This window comes from Salmo salar, chromosome 02, assembly GCF_965601325.2.
Source record: "Salmo salar chromosome 02, fSalSal1, whole genome shotgun sequence".
In the NCBI taxonomy this organism is placed as follows: Eukaryota; Metazoa; Chordata; class Actinopteri; order Salmoniformes; family Salmonidae; genus Salmo; species Salmo salar.
In genome coordinates this window covers 73,829,985-73,856,402 of record NC_138292.1, presented here as the reverse complement: position 1 = coordinate 73,856,402, position 26,418 = coordinate 73,829,985, and the positions used below count along the sequence as shown (strand labels likewise).

General features: G+C 45.6%; 1 protein-coding gene and 2 long non-coding RNA genes across 3 annotated transcripts; 1 reads left to right on the top strand and 2 right to left on the bottom strand.

The window, feature by feature from the left end:
* Position 1: 1 nt before the first annotated feature.
* On the bottom strand, positions 2-25,828 carry LOC106591594 (tektin 4; the record flags this gene model as incomplete). The annotated part of the gene is given in 7 exon segments (XM_082969459.1): positions 2-215; positions 535-689; positions 10,385-10,391; positions 11,811-11,954; positions 25,326-25,398; positions 25,532-25,564; positions 25,567-25,828. Coding segments are annotated over 7 exon segments (888 nt in total), but the record flags the coding sequence as incomplete, so codon positions are not given.
* On the top strand, positions 20,069-20,911 carry LOC145862532 (uncharacterized). Its single transcript, XR_014381981.1, has 2 exons — positions 20,069-20,226; positions 20,446-20,911. It is a non-coding gene; the product is annotated as an uncharacterized LOC145862532 (long non-coding RNA).
* LOC106591617 (uncharacterized) lies at positions 21,388-23,820 on the bottom strand. The gene is made up of 4 exons (XR_014381982.1): positions 23,666-23,820; positions 22,995-23,256; positions 21,909-22,820; positions 21,388-21,725 (listed from the first exon to the last, which is right to left on the bottom strand). It is a non-coding gene; the product is annotated as an uncharacterized LOC106591617 (long non-coding RNA).
* Positions 25,829-26,418: the final 590 nt, after the last annotated feature.

Here is a 26,418-nt window from a genome sequence, read left to right as displayed (position 1 = left end):
TTCAGTACCCAGACAGGGCTATGAAGGTGGGGTAGCGGGTGCGGTGGGACATGCACTTGTCCCTGTCGATGAGCAAGCTGTGGGTCTTACAGCCGATGTCCTTCTCCAGCACCATGCGGGACTCCTCCAGGTGGGACAGGGAGCTCCGCGCTGCAGACAGCTGCTGCTGCAGGGACGACATGGTCTGGGAGATCTGACCTACCTCACCCACCAGGCTGGAGACAGAGAGAGAGAGAGAGAGAGAGAGGAGGGGGGAGAGGGAGCACAAGAAGGAGAGAGAGAAAGAGAGCGCGAGAGAGGAGAGAGGGAGGGGAAGAGAGACCGAAAGAGAGAGAGAGAGAGGAAGGAGAGGAGCTTATCAGACCAGTGTAGGTGTTTGTGAAAGATGGGAGAGAGAGTGCGATAGACATAGGTTTGAGTGTGTGTTTGGTTGTGTGTTTGTGTGCATGTCCGTGTGAGTGCGTACTGGCTTGCTTGCCTGTGTGTGCTTCTGTCTGTTCGTGTGTGTGTGTGTGTGTGTGTGTGCGTGCGCACGTGAATTGTGGGGTGTCCCTACAGAGCTCCATGTGGGGTCTGTGTGAGCGTTGGTGCAGCCTGGACTGAGCCACTCTCAGAGGGGCCTCTTTATCATACAGAGCCTGCTGAAGAGACACAATGTTCCTCTCCTGGGCCCCGATCTGATCCAGGATCTACACACACACACACACACACACACGTATGAAACACATACACACGTATCAAATACAAACACAAACACACACACACACAGACAAATCCAGTGCAGAATACAACAGGTATAGACCTCAGGGAGGAGGTGTGATACAGGGATGTGAAAATGGTAAAACAGTAGAATATGTCCTACAGGAAATGAGGTGTGATACAGGGATGTGATCATGGTAAAACAGTAGAATATGTCCTAAAGGAAATGAGGTGTGATTCAGGGTTGTGATCATGGTAAAACAGTAGAATACGTCCTAAAGGAAATGAGGTGTGATACAGGGATGTGATCATGGTAAAACAGTAGAATATGTCCTACAGGAAATGAGGTGTGATTCAGGGATGTGATCATGGTAAAACAGTAGAATACGTCCTACAGGAAATGAGGTGTGATTCAGGGATGGGATCATGGTAAAACAGTAGAATATGTCCTAAAGGAAATGAGGTGTGATTCAGGGATGTGATCATGGTAAAACAGTAGAATACGTCCTACAGGAAATGAGGTGTGATTCAGGGATGGGATCATGGTAAAACAGTAGAATATGTCCTAAAGGAAATGAGGTGTGATTCAGGGATGTGATCATGGTAAAACAGTAGAATACGTCCTACTGGAAATGTACCTGGTAAAAATGTGTAACCGTGGTAACACAATAATGTCATTGTGAGAAGACTTGACTTGTGACATTTTAAAAAACGCATTCTACTCCGTCTTTGCTTGCACAAGATCATTTTTAGTTCCTGAATACATTGAATACATTTAGTTATCAAGTCATTTCACATGCCAAGGAACATGTTAGAATTGCAAATAGATTGTGTTAAATTTGTGTGAAATATAAGACAAATTAAAAAAGGACATATTTGTACTTAATTATGTCAAGAATTGTATGAACTGATACATGCAATAAAATATTTATTTAAAAAAGAGAGTGTGTGTGTATAATACAGCTACTCACTGGTCCTGTAGGTTGTCTGAGTTGGAGTGGTACTGTGTCTATAATACAGTTACTCACTGGTCCTGTAGGTTGTCTGAGTTGGAGTGGTACTGTGTGTATAATACAGCTACTCACTGGTCCTGTAGGTTGTCTGAGTTGGAGTGGTACTGTGTCTATAATACAGCTACTCACTGGTCTTGTAGGTTGTCTGAGTTGGAGTGGTACTGTGTGTATAATACAGCTACTCACTGGTCTTGTAGGTTGTCTGAGTTGGAGTGGTACTGTGTGTATAATACAGCTACTCACTGGTCCTGTAGGTTGTCTGAGTTGGAGTGGTATTGTGTGTATAATACAGCTACTCACTGGTCCTGTAGGTTGTCTGAGTTGAAGTGGTACTGTGTGTATAATACAGCTACTCACTGGTCCTGTAGGTTGTCTGAGTTGGAGTGGTACTGTGTGTATAATACAGCTACTCACTGGTCCTGTAGGTTGTCTGAGTTGGAGTGGTACTGTGTGTTTAATACAGCTACTCACTGGTCCTGTAGGTTGTCTGAGTTGGAGTGGTACTGTGTGTATAATACAGCTACTCACTGGTCCTGTAGGTTGTCTGAGTTGGAGTGGTACTGTGTGTATAATACAGCTACTCACTGGTCTTGTAGGTTGTCTGAGTTGGTGTGGTACTGTGTGTATAATACAGCTACTCACTGGTCCTGTAGGTTGTCTGAGTTGGGGTGGTACTGTGTGTATAATACAGCTACTCACTGGTCCTGTAGGTTGTCTGAGTTGGAGTGGTACTGTGTGTATAATACAGCTACTCACTGGTCCTGTAGGTTGTCTGAGTTGGAGTGGTACTGTGTGTATAATACAGCTACTCACTGGTCCTGTAGGTTGTCTGAGTTGGAGTGGTACTGTGTGTATAATACAGCTACTCACTGGTCTTGTAGGTTGTCTGAGTTGGAGTGGTACTGTGTGTATAATACAGCTACTCACTGGTCCTGTAGGTTGTCTGAGTTGGAGTGGTACTGTGTGTATAATACAGCTACTCACTGGTCCTGTAGGTTGTCTGAGTTGGAGTGGTACTGTGTGTATAATACAGCTACTCACTGGTCTTGTAGGTTGTCTGAGTTGGAGTGGTACTGTGTGTCAGTACTCATGTTGTTGTAGCGACCACACTGGTCATCCAGACTGTAGGCCTGGTACTTATCAGACCAGTCCAGCTCCAGAGTCTGCTTGGCATCTCTGTTACACCTGATACACACACACACACACACACACACACACACACACACACACACACACACACACACACACACACACACACACACACACACACACACACACACACACACACACGCAGTAGGAGACAGTAAGGGGCAGAAAGCCAGTGTGAGGGTCTGCACTCAGGGTACAATGGATAGTGGTCGGTGCGAGGGAACTCTCACTCAAACTATGAAAAGGATAAAACGAGGCGGCCTTGATACAAAGTGATAAAATGTGATGAATAAGAAGGAGAATACGTTTGGGCTTCTATGCCTAAACATCAGTGCTGTTTATCACCTGTTAGCACTTTTCACAGGCACTTTTTGCATCTCGGCCTCCTTGGTTTTTCCTTTGCATGCTTTGCGGGTGAGTAGCTACGTATTACAGACAGTACGGGGCGCCATAAGACAAAAAAAGGACATTGTTACCAGAGCAAGATCATTATTCATTAGTAATGGAAAACGGAAACGAGCGTTTCTTATTGGACAACCTCAGGTAGTCCCTCCCTGTTAGTCCATTTTCCTTTGTTTGGTACCTAATGAATAGGCTGCAACCCGGCTCAGCTGCTGCAAAGATGGCTGACAAAAATACTAGGATGGAAGCTGTCTGTCTGTCTGTCTGTCTGTCTGTCTGTCTGTCTGTCTGTCTGTCTGTCTGTCTGTCTGTCTGTCTGTCTGTCTGTCTGTCTGTCTGTCTGTCTGTCTGTCTGTCTGTCTGTCTGGAGTAGCAGATCTGATCTTTAGCTCCACACAGTCCACAGTACCTCATCTCCTCCAGGACTCCAAAAAGGTAAGGGGCTGTCGCTCTGCTCGTTGCTGGGAAAGGGTGCTCTGAGTTGGAGTGGTACTGTGTGTTTAATACAGCTACTCACTGGTCCTGTAGGTTGTCTGAGTTGGAGTGGTACTGTGTGTATAATACAGCTACTCACTGGTCCTGTAGGTTGTCTGAGTTGAAGTGGTACTGTGTGTATAATACAGCTACTCACTGGTCCTGTAGGTTGTCTGAGTTGGAGTGGTACTGTGTGTATAATACAGCTACTCACTGGTCCTGTAGGTTGTCTGAGTTGGAGTGGTACTGTGTGTATAATACAGCTACTCACTGGTCCTGTAGGTTGTCTGAGTTGGAGTGGTACTGTGTGTATAATACAGCGACTCACTGGTCCTGTAGGTTGTCTGAGTTGGAGTGGTACTGTGTGTATAATACAGCTACTCACTGGTCTTGTAGGTTGTCTGAGTTGGGGTGGTACTGTGTGTATAATACAGCTACTCACTGGTCCTGTAGGTTGTCTGAGTTGGAGTGGTACTGTGTGTATAATACAGCTACTCACTGGTCCTGTTGGTTGTCTGAGTTGGAGTGGTACTGTGTGTATAATACAGCTACTCACTGGTCCTGTTGGTTGTCTGAGTTGGGGTGGTACTGTGTGTATAATACAGCTACTCACTGGTCCTGTAGGTTGTCTGAGTTGGAGTGGTATTGTGTGTATAATACAGCTACTCACTGGTCCTGTAGGTTGTCTGAGTTGGAGTGGTACTGTGTGTATAATACAGCGACTCACTGGTCTTGTAGGTTGTCTGAGTTGGGGTGGTACTGTGTGTATAATACAGCTACTCACTGGTCCTGTAGGTTGTCTGAGTTGGGGTGGTACTGTGTGTATAATACAGCTACTCACTGGTCCTGTAGGTTGTCTGAGTTGGAGTGGTACTGTGTGTATAATACAGCTACTCACTGGTCTTGTAGGTTGTCTGAGTTGGAGTGGTACTGTGTGTCAGTACTCATGTTGTTGTAGCGACCACACTGGTCATCCAGACTGTAGGCCTGGTACTTATCAGACCAGTCCAGCTCCAGAGTCTGCTTGGCATCTCTGTTTCACCTGATACACACACACACACACACACACACACACACACACACACACACACACACACACACACACACACACACACACACACACACACACACACGCAGTAGGAGACAGTAAGGGGCAGAAAGCCAGTGTGAGGGTCTGCACTCAGGGTACAATGGATAGTGGTCGGTGCGAGGGAACTCTCACTCAAACTATGAAAAGGATAAAACGAGGCGGCCTTGATACAAAGTGATAAAATGTGATGAATAAAAAGGAGAATACGTTTGGGCTTCTATGCCTAAACTTCAGTGCTGTTTATCACCTGTTAGCACTTTTCACAGGCACTTTTTGCATCTCGGCCTCCTTGGTTTTTCCTTTGCATGCTTTGCGGGTGAGTAGCTACGTATTACAGACAGTACGGGGCGCCATAAGACAAAAAAAGGACATTGTTACCAGAGCAAGATCATTATTCAATAGTAATGGAAAACGGAAACGAGCGTTTCTTATTGGACAACCTCAGGTAGTCCCTCCCTGTTAGTCCATTTTCCTTTGTTTGGTACCTAATGAATAGGCTGCAACCCGGCTCAGCTGCTGCAAAGATGGCTGACAAAAATACTAGGATGGAAGCTGTCTGTCTGTCTGTCTGTCTGTCTGTCTGTCTGTCTGTCTGTCTGTCTGTCTGTCTGTCTGTCTGTCTGTCTGTCTGTCTGTCTGTCTGTCTGTCTGTCTGTCTGTCTGGAGTAGCAGATCTGATCTTTAGCTCCACACAGTCCACAGTACCTCATCTCCTCCAGGACTCCAAAAAGGTAAGGGGCTGTCGCTCTGCTCGTTGCTGGGAAAGGGTGCTCTGAGTTGGGGGGTTTCAGAGTGCTTCTTTGCAGGATATAATAAAATATGAAAGACTTGTGTGTAGGCCTAGGAATATCTGTGTTTGTTTTGTGTGTGTTGCTACGTGAGAAGGAAAAGAATTGTTAGAAGCGGGGTGTTTTTAAAAATCGGTTTAGAGAAAACAAAGCACCAGTCACACTACCTTCTTCTAACTCTGTCTTGGTGCCTAATGTTTGACAGCGCTGTTAGATGTGTACACACAGACAGCTCTGTTAGATGTGTACACACAGACAGCGCTGTTAGATGTGAACACACAGACAGCGCTGTTAGATGTGTACACACAGACAGCGCTGTTAGATGTGTACACACAGACAGCTCTGTTAGATGTGGACACACAGACAGCTCTGTTAGATGTGTACACACAGACAGCGCTGTTAGATGTGTACACACAGACAGCTCTGTTAGATGTGAACACACAGACAGCGCTGTTAGATGTGTACACACAGACAGCTCTGTTAGATGTGAACACACAGACAGCGCTGTTAGATGTGTACACACAGACAGCGCTGTTAGATGTGTACACACAGACAGCTCTGTTAGATGTGGACACACAGACAGCTCTGTTAGATGTGTACACACAAACAGCGCTGTTAGATGTGTACACACAGACAGCTCTGTTAGATGTGTACACACAGGCAGCTCTGTTAGATGTGTACACACAGACAGCTCTGTTAGATGTGTACACAGAGACAGCGCTGTTAGATGTGTAAACACAGACAGCGCTGTTAGATGTGTACACACAGACAGCGTTGTTAGATGTGTACACACAGACAACGCTGTTAGATGTGTACACACAGACAGCGTTGTTAGATGTGTACACACAGACAGCGCTGTTAGATGTGTACACACAGACAGCGCTGTTAGATGTGTACACACAGACAGCTCTGTTAGATGTGTACACACAGACAGCGCTGTTAGATGTGTACACACAGACAGCGCTGTTAGATGTGTACACACAGACAGCACGGAAAACTGTACTTCACACATCAGGGAATTTGATAGCTAACCAAACCACAATATCATTTATGGGGAAATGTCCAGCTGTTCTGTGGGATGTTGGATTAAGGAAATGAAAATAATGCCTTCCGTAAATGTTTAACTGACTAGGATGTGTGAGTTTGGGTTTCTGCCCATTGTAAATGGGTATAGTTGTCACGTCCTGACCAGCAGAGGGCGTTTTGCTTAGTCTTGGTCAGGATGTGGCAGGGGGTTTGTGTTTGTTAAATGTTGGGTTGATGATTGGGACTTCCAATTGAAGGCAGGTGTGTATAGTTGCCTTTGATTGGAAGTCCTATATAGGTGTGTGTGTTTGTTTTTGGGGATGTGGGGAATTGTTTGTGAGCACTGCTTTTTGGTTTAGCCTGCTACATTGTCGTATCGTGAGTACTGTTCATTGTTTTGTTTTTGTTTTCCCTGTGGATGCTTTTTTTCATTTACCAATTAAAAGAATGAGTGTCCACACTTCCGCTGCACCTTGGTCCTTCTCTCTCCTGTCTGACATTTTCGCCGAAGAGTACGACTTATTTTGTGACAGAATTCCCCACCAAACCAGGACCAAGCAGCGGAAGAAGGCTGGCGAGGACTGGGAGACACGACGGGTAAGGGAGACCGAGAGGCACCCCCAAGATTTTTTTAGGGGGGGGCACAAGGGCTGGTTGACGGGGCAAGACGGGAGTGCCAGTCAACAGTCACCAGAGCTGCCCGCCAGTCAACAGTCACCAGAGCTGCCCGCCAGTCAACAGTCACCAGAGCTGCCCGCCAGTCAACAGTCACCAGAGCTGCCCGCCAGTCAACAGTCACCAGAGCTGCCCACCAGTCATACGTCACCAGAGCTGCCCGCCAGTCATACGTCACCAGAGCCGCCCACTAGTCAGGGGCCGCCAGAGCCGCCCGCTAGTCAGAAGCCGCCAGAGTGGCCAGACTGCCCGGAACTGCCAGAGTGGCCAGACTGCCCGGAACTGCCAGAGTGGCCAGACTGCCCGGAACTGCCAGAGTGGCCAGACTGCCCGGAACTGCCAGAGTGGCCAGACTGCCCGGAACTGCCAGAGTGGCCAGACTGCCCGGAACTGCCAGAGTGGCCAGACTGGCCCGCCTGTTCGGGGCTGCCAGAGTGCCCTGCCTGTCAGGAGCTGCCAGAGTGGCCCGTCAGTCAGGATCAGCCCGAAGGGCCCTCCTGTCCTCCGGCCCAGCCCGAGGGGCCCTCCTGTCCTCCGGCCCAGCCCGAGTGGCCCTCCTGTCCTCCGGCCCAGCCCGAGTGGCCCTCCTGTCCTCCGGCCCAGCCCGAGTGGTCCGTCTGCCAGGGTCAGCCCGAGTGGCACGTCTGCCCGGCGCAGCTAGCGGCGCCACCAAAGTGGGTGACGCCAAAGGGGGAACGAGGTCCACGTCCTGCACCTGAGCCACCTCCAGGATAGGTGGGTTGGGGAGGGAGGGTGTAGCACAGTGCCGTCGGTGACGGCAGCCACCCTCCCTTCCCTCCCTTTTGGTTTAGGGGTTATTGTTTGTTGGTTTTGTTGGGGTATGGGGGATTTTCTTGTGTTTTTCTTTTTTAAGGTGCATCCCGGAGTCTGCACCTTGAGGGGGGGGGTACTGTCACGTCCTGACCAGCAGAGGGCGTTTTGCTTAGTCTTGGTCAGGATGTGGCAGGGGGTTTGTGTTTGTTAAATGTTGGGTTGATGATTGGGACTTCCAATTGAAGGCAGGTGTGTATAGTTGCCTTTGATTGGAAGTCCTATATAGGTGTGTGTGTTTGTTTTTGGGGATGTGGGGAATTGTTTGTGAGCACTGCTTTTTGGTTTAGCCTGCTACACTGTCGTATCGTGAGTACTGGTCATTGTTTTGTTTTTGTTTTCCCTGTGGATGCTTTTTTTCATTTACCAATTAAAAGAATGAGTGTCCACACTTCCGCTGCGCCTTGGTCCTTCTCTCTCCTGTCTGACATTTTCGCCGAAGAGTACGACTTATTTTGTGACAATAGTAAAGGTCAAGGTTGGGGTCAATTCGAATTGAAGTCAGTTAGTTCAAGAAGTAATCTGAAATAATTGAAAAAAGGAAATCTATATTCAATGACTTCTCAATAAATGGAAGAGGAGAAGCTTTTTATTTAAAAAGATGTTAAATGTTTTACATTTAAATATAAAATCACTTCCTGAATTGGGTGTCTTAAATTCGAATTAACTCTGGTAAAGATTGACAACCAGATTATAATATCCTCTGGGAAATGGCTAGTAGTGATGGTCACTGGTGGTAATTTATTTTGCACATTCGACACAAGGACACAGTGTTCAACCTATCAGCACTATCCAGTCAGAGTCAAAGTCATGGTTTACCACACACTGCTTGTGTGTGTGTGTGTGTGTGTGCGGGCATGCGTGTGTATGTGTGTGTGTAGTAGGGATGGTGAATTGGTGTGTGTGGCAACAGCAGGTCCGCTTGCAGCATTCTCTGTAACCATTTCCAAAAGCACGTGCCACCTACAGTACAGCGGATGACCCACCCAACTATAACTGTCTCGATCAGTCACTCTCTCTCTACTCACGCACATACCACATCCCAAAGTGCCCTGATGGGGAAGAAAGAAGAAAAACATTCTCGCTCTCTCCACCACCCCCACCACCACCACCACCACCACCCTACTGCCTCTGATCTGGCGGACTCAGTAAACACAAATACTGTGTAGTAGTAGACGTGTGTAGTAGTAGTAGTTTTTAGTTGTGTATGAATAGGGACGTGAGATACATGATATGATAACATGGAAAACACTGCCACTTTCAGATTGCATCATCTTCATGTGATACGCACCTGCTCAAAACACCGCCAGAAGATACGTGTCTGCGGCATCCAATGGTGTTACAGTACTTAGCGTTTGTATCTTTTTTAAAAATGCAGAAGGAACCTCGTTTGTTGGAGTCATATGCTGCCAGTCACAGCGGTTTTTGGCGATTTTAATCACGCTATCCCTGGTAAGACAATGATATTAGTGGACGATAATAATAATAATAAACCTTGGGTGGGAAAGGGGAAAGGTGATACATAGTCAGTTGCACAACTGAATACATTCAACTGCATTTAACCCCTCCTTAATCGACGTCCACGGCGCCTGGGGAGCAGTTGTTGTTGGGGGTTAACTGCCTTGCTCAAGGGAAGAACGGCAGATTTTTTCAGATTATAGGCCCAGTGCTCTTAACCTCTAGGCTATGTGTCACCCAGTTGTTGGCACTTGTAATGAGCTGTATGCACTTTAAGATTGAGACTAAGTTAGTATTTCTGTTTTCAACATTCTGATCTCTGCATGTTTTGCATGTTCAACAGGCAACATTAGGACTGAGGGACAAATTACCCAGATTTCCCAGGACTAAATAGACAACAACAACGTGAGATACTGAAGATAAACTTACTATCTTTTTTAACCTTAAAGTTCACAACGTTATTTGAAATGTTCTGGGGTTCTGGAAGAACAGGACGAGGACTGTCACGGTCGCTGAAGGTAAAACCTAAGGGCGCTGGAGTAAAGCCCTTCCTGCTTAGAGGAAGCATCAATCTAGGTGTGGTGCAGGCCACTGAAATCCCATACACTGAAGGTATGGATTCTAAGGCTAGGAAACATTACAAGGAGGAAGTCTTGAGGAAACATCCTGAGACTCTGACAGTGGATTACAGAAAAGCACTGTGGAACAGAGTCAAAACCAACTATGTTTTCTACACAGCGCACCCCACAGCCTGGCGTACTGCCCTGCACCAAACCTACCTCGACACTGAAGAGAGAGACATCAACAATGCCGTACAGGTCAAAGCGTATGCGGATGACAGTCACTTTAAGGATGTTATTACAGTGAATCTTTATCACACTGGTACCGTCGTGGTCCAAGGCTCTCAGACCCAGCTAAACAACTTTCAACGGGACTTTCAGGAACTGAAGGAAAAAGCTGAGCTGAATAAAAGTATTGTCACATACCAAGGAGCATGTTAGAATTGCAAATGTATTGTGTTACATTTCTGGTAAATATTGTGTGTGTTTAGATAAGAAACATCTTAAAAGCATACATTTGTACTTAATTGCCAATAATTGTATGCACTCATACATGCAATAAAAAATGTATTTAAAAAAGAAAGAGAGAGTGTTTCTGTGTGTGTGTGTGTGTGTGTGTGTGTGTGTGTGTGTGTGTGTGTGTGTGTGTGTGTGTGTGTGTGTGTGTGTGTGTGTGTGTGTGTGTGTGTGTGTGTGTGTGTGTGTGTGTGTGTGTGTGTATAATACTGCCCTACCAAGCAAAATAACATAACCCCAAATTTCTCCAGAACACAATAGAGGCAGGATACTTGTCCACATGATTAAACATGTATTTAATGTAGCAAAAATGACATGAACTCCTTTCAACCAAATGAGCAGTTACTGCCTTTTTGCTTGATTGGGCAGAATACAGCTACTCACTGGTCCTGTAGGTTGTCTGAGTTGGAGTGGTACTGTGTGTATAATACAGCTACTCACTGGTCCTGTAGGTTGTCTGAGTTGGAGTGGTATTGTGTGTATAATACAGCTACTCACTGGTCCTGTAGGTTGTCTGAGTTGGAGTGGTACTGTGTGTATAATACAGCTACTCACTGGTCCTGTAGGTTGTCTGAGTTGGAGTGGTATTGTGTGTATAATACAGCTACTCACTGGTCCTGTAGGTTGTCTGAGTTGGAGTGGTACTGTGTGTATAATACAGCTACTCACTGGTCCTGTAGGTTGTCTGAGTTGGAGTGGTACTGTGTCTATAATACAGCTACTCACTGGTCTTGTAGGTTGTCTGAGTTGGAGTGGTACTGCGTGTATAATACAGCTACTCACTGGTCCTGTAGGTTGTCTGAGTTGGAGTGGTACTGTGTCTATAATACAGCTACTCACTGGTCCTGTAGGTTGTCTGAGTTGGAGTGGTACTGTGTGTATAATACAGCTACTCACTGGTCCTGTAGGTTGTCTGAGTTGGAGTGGTACTGTGTGTATAATACAGCTACTCACTGGTCCTGTAGGTTGTCTGAGTTGGGGTGGTACTGTGTGTATAATACAGCTAGCTACTCACTGGTCCTGTAGGTTGTCTGAGTTGGAGTGGTACTGTGTGTATAATACAGCTACTCACTGGTCTTGTAGGTTGTCTGAGTTGGAGTGGTACTGTGTGTATAATACAGCTACTCACTGGTCTTGTAGGTTGTCTGAGTTGGAGTGGTACTGTGTGTCAGTACTCATGTTGTTGTAGCGACCACACTGGTCATCCAGACTGTAGGCCTGGTACTTATCAGACCAGTCCAGCTCCAGAGTCTGCTTGGCATCTCTGTTACACCTGATACACACACACACACACACACACACACACACACACACACACACACACACACACACACACACACACACACACACACACACACACACACACACACACACGCAGTAGGAGACAGTAAGGGGCAGAAAGCCAGTGTGAGGGTCTGCACTCAGGGTACAATGGATAGTGGTCGGTGCGAGGGAACTCTCACTCAAACTATGAAAAGGATAAAACGAGGCGGCCTTGATACAAAGTGATAAAATGTGATGAATAAAAAAGGAGAATACGTTTGGGCTTCTATGCCTAAACATCAGTGCTGTTTATCACCTGTTAGCACTTTTCACAGGCACTTTTTGCATCTCGGCCTCCTTGGTTTTTCCTTTGCATGCTTTGCGGGTGAGTAGCTACGTATTACAGACAGTACGGGGCGCCATAAGACAAAAAAAGGACATTGTTACCAGAGCAAGATCATTATTCAATAGTAATGGAAAACGGAAACGAGCGTTTCTTATTGGACAACCTCAGGTAGTCCCTCCCTGTTAGTCCATTTTCCTTTGTTTGGTACCTAATGAATAGGCTGCAACCCGGCTCAGCTGCTGCAAAGATGGCTGACAAAAATACTAGGATGGAAGCTGTCTGTCTGTCTGTCTGTCTGTCTGTCTGTCTGTCTGTCTGTCTGTCTGTCTGTCTGTCTGTCTGTCTGTCTGTCTGTCTGTCTGTCTGTCTGTCTGTCTGTCTGTCTGTCTGTCTGTCTGTCTGTCTGTCTGTCTGTCTGTCTGTCTGTCTGTCTGTCTGTCTGTCTGGAGTAGCAGATCTGATCTTTAGCTCCACACAGTCCACAGTACCTCATCTCCTCCAGGACTCCAAAAAGGTAAGGGGCTGTCGCTCTGCTCGTTGCTGGGAAAGGGTGCTCTGAGTTGGGGGGTTTCAGAGTGCTTCTTTGCAGGATATAATAAAATATGAAAGACTTGTGTGTAGGCCTAGGAATATCTGTGTTTGTTTTGTGTGTGTTGCTACGTGAGAAGGAAAAGAATTGTTAGAAGCGGGGTGTTTTTAAAAATCGGTTTAGAGAAAACAAAGCACCAGTCACCCTACCATCTTCTAACTCTGTCTTGGTGCCTAATGTTTGACAGCGCTGTTAGATGTGTACACACAGACAGCTCTGTTAGATGTGAACACACAGACAGCGCTGTTAGATGTGTACACACAGACAGCGCTGTTAGATGTGTACACACAGACAGCTCTGTTAGATGTGGACACACAGACAGCTCTGTTAGATGTGTACACACAAACAGCGCTGTTAGATGTGTACACACAGACAGCTCTGTTAGATGTGTACACACAGGCAGCTCTGTTAGATGTGTACACACAGACAGCTCTGTTAGATGTGTACACACAGACAGCTCTGTTAGATGTGTACACACAGACAGCTCTGTTAGATGTGTACACACAGACAGCTCTGTTAGATGTGTACACACAGACAGCTCTGTTAGATGTGTACACACAGACAGCGCTGTTAGATGTGTACACACAGACAGAGATGTTAGATGTGTACACAGAGACAGCGCTGTTAGATGTGTAAACACAGACAGCGCTGTTAGATGTGTACACACAGACAGCGTTGTTAGATGTGTACACACAGACAACGCTGTTAGATGTGTACACACAGACAGCGTTGTTAGATGTGTACACACAGACAGCGCTGTTAGATGTGTACACACAGACAGCGCTGTTAGATGTGTACACACAGACAGCTCTGTTAGATGTGTACACACAGACAGCGCTGTTAGATGTGTATACACAGACAGCGCTGTTAGATGTGTACACACAGACAGCTCTGTTAGATGTGTACACACAGACAGCGCTGTTAGATGTGTACACACAGACAGCGCTGTTATATGTGTACACACAGACAGCACGGAAAACTGTACTTCACACATCAGGGAATTTGATAGCTAACCAAACCACAATATCATTTATGGGGAAATGTCCAGCTGTTCTGTGGGATGTTGGATTAAGGAAATGAAAATAAAGCCTTCCGTAAATGTTTAACTGACTAGGATGTGTGAGTTTGGGTTTCTGCCCATTGTAAATGGGTATAGTTGTCACGTCCTGACCAGCAGAGGGCGTTTTGCTTAGTCTTGGTCAGGATGTGGCAGGGGGTTTGTGTTTGTTAAATGTTGGGTTGATGATTGGGACTTCCAATTGAAGGCAGGTGTGTATAGTTGCCTTTGATTGGAAGTCCTATATAGGTGTGTGTGTTTGTTTTTGGGGATGTGGGGAATTGTTTGTGAGCACTGCTTTTTGGTTTAGCCTGCTACATTGTCGTATAGTGAGTACTGTTCATTGTTTTGTTTTTGTTTTCCCTGTGGATGCTTTTTTTCATTTACCAATTAAAAGAATGAGTGTCCACACTTCCGCTGCGCCTTGGTCCTTCTCTCTCCTGTCTGACATTTTCGCCGAAGAGTACGACTTATTTTGTGACAGAATTCCCCACCAAACCAGGACCAAGCAGCGGAAGAAGGCTGGCGAGGACTGGGAGACACGACGGGTAAGGGAGACCGAGAGGCACCCCCAAGATTTTTTTAGGGGGGGGGACAAGGGCTGGTTGACGGGGCAAGACGGGAGTGCCAGTCAACAGTCACCAGAGCTGCCCGCCAGTCAACAGTCACCAGAGCTGCCCGCCAGTCAACAGTCACCAGAGCTGCCCGCCAGTCAACAGTCACCAGAGCTGCCCGCCAGTCAACAGTCACCAGAGCTGCCCACCAGTCATACGTCACCAGAGCTGCCCGCCAGTCATACGTCACCAGAGCCGCCCACTAGTCAGGGGCCGCCAGAGCCGCCCGCTAGTCAGAAGCCGCCAGAGTGGCCAGACTGCCCGGAACTGCCAGAGTGGCCAGACTGCCCGGAACTGCCAGAGTGGCCAGACTGCCCGGAACTGCCAGAGTGGCCAGACTGCCCGGAACTGCCAGAGTGGCCAGACTGCCCGGAACTGCCAGAGTGGCCAGACTGCCCGGAACTGCCAGAGTGGCCAGACTGGCCCGCCTGTTCGGGGCTGCCAGAGTGCCCTGCCTGTCAGGAGCTGCCAGAGTGGCCCGTCAGTCAGGATCAGCCCGAGGGGCCCTCCTGTCCTCCGGCCCAGCCCGAGGGGCCCTCCTGTCCTCCGGCCCAGCCCGAGTGGCCCTCCTGTCCTCCGGCCCAGCCCGAGTGGCCCTCCTGTCCTCCGGCCCAGCCCGAGTGGTCCGTCTGCCAGGGTCAGCCCGAGTGGCACGTCTGCCCGGCGCAGCTAGCGGCGCCACCAAAGTGGGTGACGCCAAAGGGGGAACGAGGTCCACGTCCTGCACCTGAGCCACCTCCAGGATAGGTGGGTTGGGGAGGGAGGGTGTAGCACAGTGCCGTCGGTGACGGCAGCCACCCTCCCTTCCCTCCCTTTTGGTTTAGGGGTTATTGTTTGTTGGTTTTGTTGGGGTATGGGGGATTTTCTTGTGTTTTTCTTTTTTAAGGTGCATCCCGGAGTCTGCACCTTGAGGGGGGGGTACTGTCACGTCCTGACCAGCAGAGGGCGTTTTGCTTAGTCTTGGTCAGGATGTGGCAGGGGGTTTGTGTTTGTTAAATGTTGGGTTGATGATTGGGACTTCCAATTGAAGGCAGGTGTGTATAGTTGCCTTTCATTGGAAGTCCTATATAGGTGTGTGTGTTTGTTTTTGGGGATGTGGGGAATTGTTTGTGAGCACTGCTTTTTGGTTTAGCCTGCTACATTGTCGTATCGTGAGTACTGGTCATTGTTTTGTTTTTGTTTTCCCTGTGGATGCTTTTTTTCATTTACCAATTAAAAGAATGAGTGTCCACACTTCCGCTGCGCCTTGGTCCTTCTCTCTCCTGTCTGACATTTTCGCCGAAGAGAACGACTTATTTTGTGACAGAATTCCCCACCAAACCAGGACCAAGCAGCGGAAGAAGGCTGGCGAGGTCTGGGAGACACGACGGGTAAGGGAGACCGAGAGGCACCCCCAAGATTTTTTTAGGGGGGGGCACAAGGGCTGGTTGACGGGGCAAGACGGGAGTGCCAGTCAACAGTCACCAGAGCTGCCCGCCAGTCAACAGTCACCAGAGCTGCCCGCCAGTCAACAGTCACCAGAGCTGCCCGCCAGTCAACAGTCACCAGAGCTGCCCGCCAGTCAACAGTCACCAGAGCTGCCCACCAGTCATACGTCACCAGAGCTGCCCGCCAGTCATACGTCACCAGAGCCGCCCACTAGTCAGGGGCCGCCAGAGCCGCCCGCTAGTCAGAAGCCGCCAGAGTGGCCAGACTGCCCGGAACTGCCAGAGTGGCCAGACTGCCCGGAACTGCCAGAGTGGCCAGACTGCCCGGAACTGCCAGAGTGGCCAGACTGCCCGGAACTGCCAGAGTGGCCAGACTGCCCGGAACTGCCAGAGTGGCCAGACTGCCCGGAACTGCCAGAGTGGCCAGACTGGCCCGCCTGTTCGGGGCTGCCAGAGTGCCCTGCCTGTCAGGAGCTGCCAGAGTGGCCCGTCAGTCAGGATCAGCCCGAGGGGCCCTCCTGTCCTCCGGCCCAGCCCGAGGGGCCCTCCTGTCCTCCGGCCCAGCCCGAGTGGCCCTCCTGTCCTCCGGCCCAGCCCGAGTGGCCCTCCTGTCCTCCGGCCCAGCCCGAGTGGTCCGTCTGCCAGGGTCAGCCCGAGTGGCACGTCTGCCCGGCGCAGCTAGCGGCGCCACCAAAGTGGGCGACGCCAAAGGGGGAACGAGGTCCACGTCCTGCACCTGAGCCACCTCCAGGATAGGTGGGTTGGGGAGGGAGGGTGTAGCACAGTGCCGTCGGTGACGGCAGCCACCCTCCCTTCCCTCCCTTTTGGTTTAGGGGTTATTGTTTGTTGGTTTTGTTGGGGTATGGGGGATTTTCTTGTGTTTTTCTTTTTTAAGGTGCATCCCGGAGTCTGCACCTTGAGGGGGGGGTACTGTCACGTCCTGACCAGCAGAGGGCGTTTTGCTTAGTCTTGGTCAGGATGTGGCAGGGGGTTTGTGTTTGTTAAATGTTGGGTTGATGATTGGGACTTCCAATTGAAGGCAGGTGTGTATAGTTGCCTTTGATTGGAAGTCCTATATAGGTGTGTTTGTTTGTTTTTGGGGATGTGGGGAATTGTTTGTGAGCACTGCTTTTTGGTTTAGCCTGCTACACTGTCGTATCGTGAGTACTGGTCATTGTTTTGTTTTTGTTTTCCCTGTGGATGCTTTTTTTCATTTACCAATTAAAAGAATGAGTGTCCACACTTCCGCTGCGCCTTGGTCCTTCTCTCTCCTGTCTGACATTTTCGCCGAAGAGTACGACTTATTTTGTGACAATAGTAAAGGTCAAGGTTGGGGTCAATTCGAATTGAAGTCAGTTAGTTCAAGAAGTAATCTGAAATAATTGAAAAAAGGAAATCTATATTCAATGACTTCTCAATAAATGGAAGAGGAGAAGCTTTTTATTTAAAAAGATGTTAAATGTTTTACATTTAAATATAAAATCACTTCCTGAATTGGGTGTCTTAAATTCGAATTAACTCTGGTAAAGATTGACAACCAGATTATAATATCCTCTGGGAAATGGCTAGTAGTGATGGTCACTGGTGGTAATTTATTTTGCACATTCGACACAAGGACACAGTGTTCAACCTATCAGCACTATCCAGTCAGAGTCAAAGTCATGGTTTACCACACACTGCTTGTGTGTGTGTGTGTGTGCGGGCATGCGTGTGCGTGTGTATGTGTGTGTGTAGTAGGGATGGTGAATTGGTGTGTGTGGCAACAGCAGGTCCGCTTGCAGCATTCTCTGTAACCATTTCCCAAAGCACGTGCCACCTACAGTACAGCGGATGACCCACCCAACTATAACTGTCTCGATCAGTCACTCTCTCTCTACTCACGCACATACCACATCCCAAAGTGCCCTGATGGGGAAGAAAGAAGAAAAACATTCTCGCTCTCTCCACCACCCCCACCACCACCACCACCACCACCCTACTGCCTCTGATCTGGCGGACTCAGTAAACACAAATACTGTGTAGTAGTAGACGTGTGTAGTAGTAGTAGTTTTTAGTTGTGTATGAATAGGGACGTGAGATACATTATATGATAACATGGAAAATACTGTCACTTTTTTATTTTTTTATTTTACCTTTATTTAACCAGGCAAGTTAGTTAAGAACAAATTCTTATTTTCAATGACGGCCTAAGAACAGTGGGTTAACTGCCTTGTTTAGGGACAGAACGACAGATTTGTACCTTGTCAGCTCGGGGATTCCAAGATGCATCATCTTCATGTGATACGCACCCGCTCAAAACACCGCCAGAAGACACGTGTCGGTGGCATCCAATACTGTTGCAGTACTTAGCGTTTGTACGTTGTTGATAAATGCAGAAGGAACCTCGTCTGTTGGAGTCATATGCTGCCAGTCGCAACAGTTTTTGGCGATTTTAATCATCCTATTCCTGGTAAGACAATGATGTCTTGTATTTTTTTCATGGTTAGTTTTAGTTTTTGTAGTGGACAATAATAATAATAATAATAATAAACCTTGGGTGGGAAAGGGGAAAGGTGATACATAGTCAGTTGCACAACTGAATACATTCAACTGCATTTAACCCCTCCTTAATCGACGTCCACGGCGCCTGGGGAGCAGTTGTTGTTGGGGGTTAACTGCCTTGCTCAAGGGAAGAACGGCAGATTTTTTCAGATTATAGGCCCAGTGCTCTTAACCTCTAGGCTATGTGTCACCCAGTTGTTGGCACTTGTAATGAGCTGTATGCACTTTAAGATTGAGACTAAGTTAGTATTTCTGTTTTCAACATTCTGATCTCTGCATGTTTTGCATCTTCAACAGGCAACATTAGGAAAGAGGGACAAATTACCCAGATTTCCCAGGACTAAATAGACAACAACAACGTGAGATACTGAAGATAAACCTACTATCTTTTTTAACCTTAAAGTTCACAACGTTATTTGAAATGTCCCGGGGTTCTGGAAGAACAGGAGGAGGACTGTCACGGTCGCTGAAGGTAAAACCTAAGGGCGCTGGAGTAAAGCCCTTCCTGCTTAGAGGAAGCATCAATCTAGGTGTGGTGCAGGCCACTGAAATCCCATACACTGAAGGTATGGATTCTAAGGCTAGGAAACATTACAAGGAGGAAGTCTTGAGGAAACATCCTGAGACTCTGATAGTGGATTACAGAAAAGCACTGTGGAACAGAGTCAAAACCAACTATGTTTTCTACACAGCGCACCCCACAGCCTGGCGTACTGCCCTGCACCAAATCTACCTCGACACTGAAGAGAGAGACATCAACAATGCCGTACAGGTCAAAGCGTATGCGGATGACAGTCACTTTAAGGATGTTATTACAGTGAATCTTTATCACACTGGTACCGTCGTGGTCCAAGGCTCTCAGACCCAGCTAAACAACTTTCAACAGGACTTTCAGGAACTGAAGGAAAAAGCTGAGCTGAATAAAAGTATTGTCACATACCAAGGAGCATGTTAGAATTGCAAATGTATTGTGTTACATTTGTGGTAAATATAGTGTGTGTTTAGATAAGAAACATTTTAAAAGCATAAATTTGTACTTAATTGTCAATAATTGTATGCACTCATACATGCTATAAAATATGTATTTAAAAAAGAGAGTGTGTGTCTGTGTTTGTGTGTATAATACATCCGTGCGTGCGTGTGTGTATAATACTGCCCTACCAAGCAAAATAACATAACACCAATTTTCACCAGAACACAATACAATAGAGGCAGGATACTTGTCCACATGATTAAGCATGTATTTAATGTAGCAAAAATGACTAACTCATTTTCGACCAAATGAGCAGTTACTGCCTTTTTGCTTGGTTGGGCAGAATACAGCTATATAACATGTGATGAATAAAAAAGGAGAATACGTTTGGGCTTCTATGCCTAAACATCAGTGCTGTTTATCACCTGTTAGCACTTTTCACAGGCACTTTTTGCATCTCGGCCTCCTTGGTTTTTCCTTTGCATGCTTTGCGGGTGAGTAGCTACGTATTACAGACAGTACGGGGCGCCATAAGACAAAAAAAGGACATTGTTACCAGAGCAAGATCATTATTCATTAGTAACGGAAAACGGAAACGAGCGTTTCTTATTGGACAACCTCAGGTAGTCCCTCCCTGTTAGTCCATTTTCCTTTGTTTGGTACCTAATGAATAGGCTGCAACCCGGCTCAGCTGCTGCAAAGATGGCTGACAAAAATACTAGGATGGAAGCAAATGTAAGTGATTATAACGTCATAACAAATCGTGCAAAATGTACAGTCGACAGGAATATGTTAGTTAATGTAGAGACAAACGATGATGCATATGTTTTTATCATACAGTTCATTTACGAAAATCGCGATTTAGCAAGCTAGCTGACTAGCTAACAGTAGCCAGCTAGCTTTATGGCTGTTGTGACATGAGTATGAAATTGTAATTCGTGTTCTTTGTTTTAGGAATTCCTGAAACAACCAGCAAACCAGGCTGTCATCTTGTGAAACAGTGGACGTAAAGAATCTAGCTAGCTAAAGCATTTACTGCAAATTGAATGTACTATTTTGTACGCTTGCCTTGTGGATAACGTAACTAGGTAACTCATTTCTTGTTTATTGTGCAGTGGAGGATAAAAATACCTGTATGCCTATGATGTGTAGCTAGCCATTTAGCCGATCTGTGTATGGACCCAAACGTTTGGTATACATATTAGTTCAGAACCTAGCTATGAACCTCAGCTATCATAGCCGGTTGTATCAACTTCAAAAGCCTATGGATTGAGTAGAATATAATATAACTTTGTGCCAAGGATGCAAGTCATATATACATGCAGTTATTACCAAGCATGATATCCCCACATTGTAGCCTGTACATTGAATATATTCACTGATCATGTACTCTACTGCAAATAAAGGTGTGGTTCAGGTATGAATGTGCAAAATAAATGACCACCAGTGACCATCACTACTAGCCATTTCCCAGAGGATATTATAATCTGGTTGTCAATCTTTACCAGGGTTAATTCTAATTTAAGACATGAATGTCTGAGACATTATTTTTCAGTCATGTCCAATACTAGGAGTATCAAACGGCATTATTTGAATGATGCTATGTCTGCATGTATGTATTACAATTATACACTTCAACAGTGTTTACCAATCTTGGTCCTGGGACATCAGTGGTTGGTTACACATTAACTATGCAATAGACTAGAAACATGATTTAACTAGTTAAAAGGCTGATTTGTAATTCATATATACAGAAACAGAATTTTAAAGAAACAGTACACTACACTTCCTATGCATCATGTAAATAGGTTCATCTATCTCATTTCCTTCATCTGCACTGAACTGAGGACAGGATAGTTGTGGTATTTCATCAAATGAGAGACTTCAACCAGTAGAGAATGTGGAACACTTTATTGAAAGAAGTTCATTATCCAAGTGTTATAATTAAGTTATAATTGTAATATTATTTTAAAATATTAGTACAATCTGTACTTCAATGCACAGCTGGTACACATAAAAACAGTGGAAGAAATGTGGGGAGAGAGGTGTGAGTGTAAAAGAGAAAGAGGTAAGAACAGAGGAGCAGGGAAGGATTACAGTGCTACTAAACTTAATTACATAAGTGTCTCCTAACCAGCCTTGGGCCCCAAGTTGGCATGAAGTTTATCTTAACGGTGGGTGAGGTGGCGATGATGGGACTGGGGGTTGTCATCCTCTCTCACATCAAAACATACCTGCAGACGAGAGACAGAATAAAATTTTTAAAAACAAGGCTTAATCATGCTATCACTGTCAGTCATCATAATCATCAGGAGGTAAAATTCTAAACTCTGGGACTACTACATCTCGATCTGTATTTCAATGTAAAGCATCTCTTTAATAATACTTCCTGTTGACCCAACCAAGTGACCTCTCACCTCTGATCATGCTGTGCCCTCTATGTAGCCAGTTCAGATACAGGAGGGGTTCACCAACACAGCTGATATAACCTAGAGCAGATATTCCCAAACAAAAATGTGATTCACATTTCAATAACCATTTTTTTTAAAATCAATTTTCGATGAACAAACGGTTTTATATGTAAGATGGTTAAATAAACAGCAAATTTATTGAATTTTATTATATTATTTTGTGCCCTTGTCCTATAAGAGCTCTTTGTCAATTCCCATGAGCCGGGTTGTGACAAACTCACACTCATTCTTATGTTTAATAAATGTATAGTGTGTGGGGCAGGCTTACAATGATGGCAAAAAAACAACATTTGAGAGTGTGCTGACCCTGGTGCTAGAGGGGGTATGCAGCTGGAGGTTGAATATTGAAGGGGTACAGGACTATAAAAAGTTTGGGAACCACTGACCTAGAGGATTACGGGAGAAGGGGCGCGAGGGATGGAGTGAAGGAGACTTAGAGACTTATTGAATAACTGCAGTTCATATAGCTAAGTAAATGGAAGAATACTCTTATTGCAATGTGGATGGCTCTTAAAAGAGCCTTTGGTTTTGCATAGTGTACTCTGGTGTTGCCAGGGAACAGCATCCTCTTCGAAGAAGTAGGAGGTGAAGGTCTCCCGCACACAGATTGCCTCCTGTGCTGCATTGTTGGCCCCCATCCTGGCAACATCCTGCAGAGCAGCAGACCTCTCCTCTGGCACATGTAGGAGAGCTGCAGATCCCCTCCTGTTCATCATCATGAAGTTATGCAGGACACAGGTAGCCTTCACAGATGCCTGAAATCCCCACGAGACAGTCCCAGATGGCCCTTGCCACCCAACTGTGCAGTGCCCTACACAGTAACTGTAGGCAATCGTTTTGAAGAAAGTCGCAAGGCATCTGTAGGAATATGGAAGATAATGTCATTAGACTTTTACGTCACCAGGTCATTGTGGATTACTAAAGTATAATATATCTTATAACAAACATGATAACATTGGATAGATGCATGTGTAGCATGTGACAACAGCAGGATCATATCAAGGATAGCGTCACAAATGAATACATAAATACCACTTGAAGCTTGATGATGACTTGATCATTTGAATCAGCTGTGCAGCGCTAAGGCAAAAATAAAAATGTGCACCCCTTTGAGACCCCAGGAACAGGACTGGGAACCATTGCTCTTTTTTTTTTTTTGTCATTTAGCAGACGCTCTTATCCAGAGCGACTTACAGTAGTGAATGCATACATTTCATTATTTTTGTTGTTGTTGTCTGTGCTGGCCCCCCGTGGGGGGCTCTTCATCTGCAGACAGGGTTTCACAGCTCTGTATCTGAGGGCAGAAAACAGACTTCATTATACTAAAATTAGACTGCACTGAATATTATGTTACAATTCTCTGTCCTCACTTCTTTCTATGGAGTGGAACTACACAACAGTACCTGCCCTATCCAGAATAGCCTACTCTACCTTCTTTGACAGTTGGAGCAGCTATCCGTTCACTCTCTTCCATGGCTGTTAGCTAGTTACCTACAAATGCATTTGGAGTTTATTTTACAATTACATCAAGATAGCTAGCCATTATGAAGTTAGGTAACTGGTGATATTTAATTCAGTTAGCTAGCTATGCAGTATGTAAAGTTGGCTAGATAGCTAGCTACGTTAGCAGCTCAGTTGAGTTAACTTGCACTGTAGCTAGTTAGCTAATAATAAATAAACTGTGTTGAAATACTTATACTAACCTTACTATTTGTGAAGTAAATTGACTGGTATGCTTATTGGTCATAGCAGTGTACAACGTTTCCATGCTTTTAGGGCCCATAATGCAGTTCTTCCAAAAATGGGCGTGGCTTCAACGTTTTCAGATTTGAAGAAAATGGCGGAAAATATGCTGGCGAAATCCGACGAGAAAAGATACGAATTCATTGCTTTAACTAATGACACATGTCAAGGAAATGTCGAGCAATGTAATAAAGTAATTACTTTTCAAATAAGTTACACATTATGTTGCCAGACGATTTGTTAGCTACGCTATCCTTACGAACCGCATAGCATATCAGCAGAGTGAATTTACATACGCAACCTACCGACTTGATTATTCACGTAATTCTTAGCAGTATCGTCGTTGAGCGTTCTTAATGGACATTGTTAATGAAGTCGTAAGAGGTCTTGTCATTTGTTTTACTAACAAGCTAGAAAGAAGTTGCATAGTAACAGCATCAACTTCCGAATTGGAAGGATACCTTTCGTTTGCAGTTTCCTAAAATTAACTAATAGTATATACACTCATTAAGTATGTAGTATACATTATGTTATGGGTATTCGAACACGGGTATAGTCTTCCCCCCCAAAGTGTATTTACTTGAATAGGTTCTCCCAGCAGCAATGTGGACGATTGGAAACAGGGCAGCAACGTTTGTCACCAGAGCGGTTTAGAGCACACTATTATTTAACTGTTTATAAATGAATGAAATGGAGAATAGATTTCACTATTTACCCATTTAAAAAACAGATCTTCATACAAATTTACTATGCTGAATTATTGTCGCACAACCGAACTGCTGCTGCCAGGATGCCCACAAGCGAGCCACGCGGTAGTTTACCGCGTGCAAGTGTACACAGGCCATAACAAATATCCTTTTAATTTCATGCACTATACACACAACGATACACATAATATAAATGACGACGCGACACTGCTTTTGTTTCTTATATCCCATACGTAACTGTATTGCAGAAATACAGTTTGACATTTGCTATCATTGTTTTTTTCTATGTTGAGTGCATGCTTCATAGTTTACGTGGTAACAGTCATTGGTATAATTTAACCATTATCACTCTCAAGTAAATAGTCACAGTACAAAGTAATGTCTTGTTTCCCTCTATTCCTCAGCAGTGATGGGTGCCGCGGTGTTCTGATAAAGGAGGTCCGACCTGAATCCCAGGGTTAAAATACGGTTCCGGAAGGGCGTTGGGAAATGCCCACCCTCTGCTCACCCCAGTAGAACTCTTTTTCCCTTTGACGAGTTTAAAATAGCTATGTACAGTTATACATTTATATTGTCTACTGTTATTGCTAAAATAATGTTTGCATTTAACGTTATATCATTATTGTATAAATGTAAAACTTGATGGTTTGCAGACTGGCCTTGGAGCTGGCCACTCCTCTTATAGTCTCCATGGAACATCCCATCAGTGAGTTGATTTTTGGTTTATGTACTTTCTGTTCCTGCACGTTATAGCTTAGTTCTTTTTTAACTTAATACTTTATAGGACAGTCCATTTTTCAAGTAATTTAGCCCTTGGTATATTTTAAAGCACTTTGGTTTATTTCCTTGTCATAATTTGTATCGTCCAAGTTTTGATAAATAAAAACCCTTATTGTTTAATTGTGACACTCACTTGATTTGATTGACAGCCTGACTCAGCGTTCTCTTCAACACAGCCTGGATGCTCCTGACCAACTCCACCTCCTGCGGTACACAAACACAACCATCACCTTATTTTCAGATTGGTTTCTAGTGAAATCACGTCTAGTCAACATTTAGTAATGATACAAGTATTTAGGTGAACTAGAGCAAAGACAAATCAATATTTTTTTTGTATCATCAGCAGCTCCTCTTCTATGTGGTCGCTGTTACCGACCGACAGGTTAGGTTATCCGTGGCAATGGCGAACGGGATCTCGGTGGCATCCAGCGACTTCAACAGCCTTCTCTTCTGCTGCAGGAGGAGGTCTGTCTCAGCCACCAGCTTTTCGACGTGCCGCTGCAGCTCCGACTTCCAGAAGTGGATATCCTGTAGTCTCTCGCCCAGGTGCCGCGTCCCCTCAGCTTGGGTGTGCAGAGTCCCGGCCTCGGTCTCCTTATACAGTGTTTTGGACTCATGGCGAATCCTCTCTGCGTTGTTTCAGTCTGTAACCACCTGGTGATGGGTAAAGAAAGGCTTGAAGTGCCATTCCTCTGGGCTGCCATTCCTCTGAACGGTACCCCGCGGTAGCCAAGCCGGAGGAGGGATACAAGTGTATGTGGGCGGGAGGCCATTCTAAAAGTGTGCAATGCCACAGATGTCTCAAGTTTTGAGGGAGCATGCAATTGGCACGCTGACTGCAGGAATGTTCACCAGAGCTGTTGCCAGAGAATTTAATGTTAATTTCTCTACCATAAGCCGCCTCCAACCTGGGTGGGCCTATGCTCTTCCAGGCCCATCTATGGCTGCCCCCCTGCCCAGTCATATGAAATCCATAGATTAGGGCCTAATACATTCATTTCAATTTACTGATTTACTGTAACTCAGTAAAACTGTTGAAATTGTTGCATGTTACCTTTATATTTTTGTTCAGTATACATTCTCAGGTAACAACAAATGGTGGATGGATGAACACACACACACTTTTCTAAAATGTATTCACCTGAAAATAGGCCTGTGTTAGGTGTTCTAATGACCTTTTTCCAAACACCAATGGACCAATGTTAGTAAAGTAATGACTGTCTAGT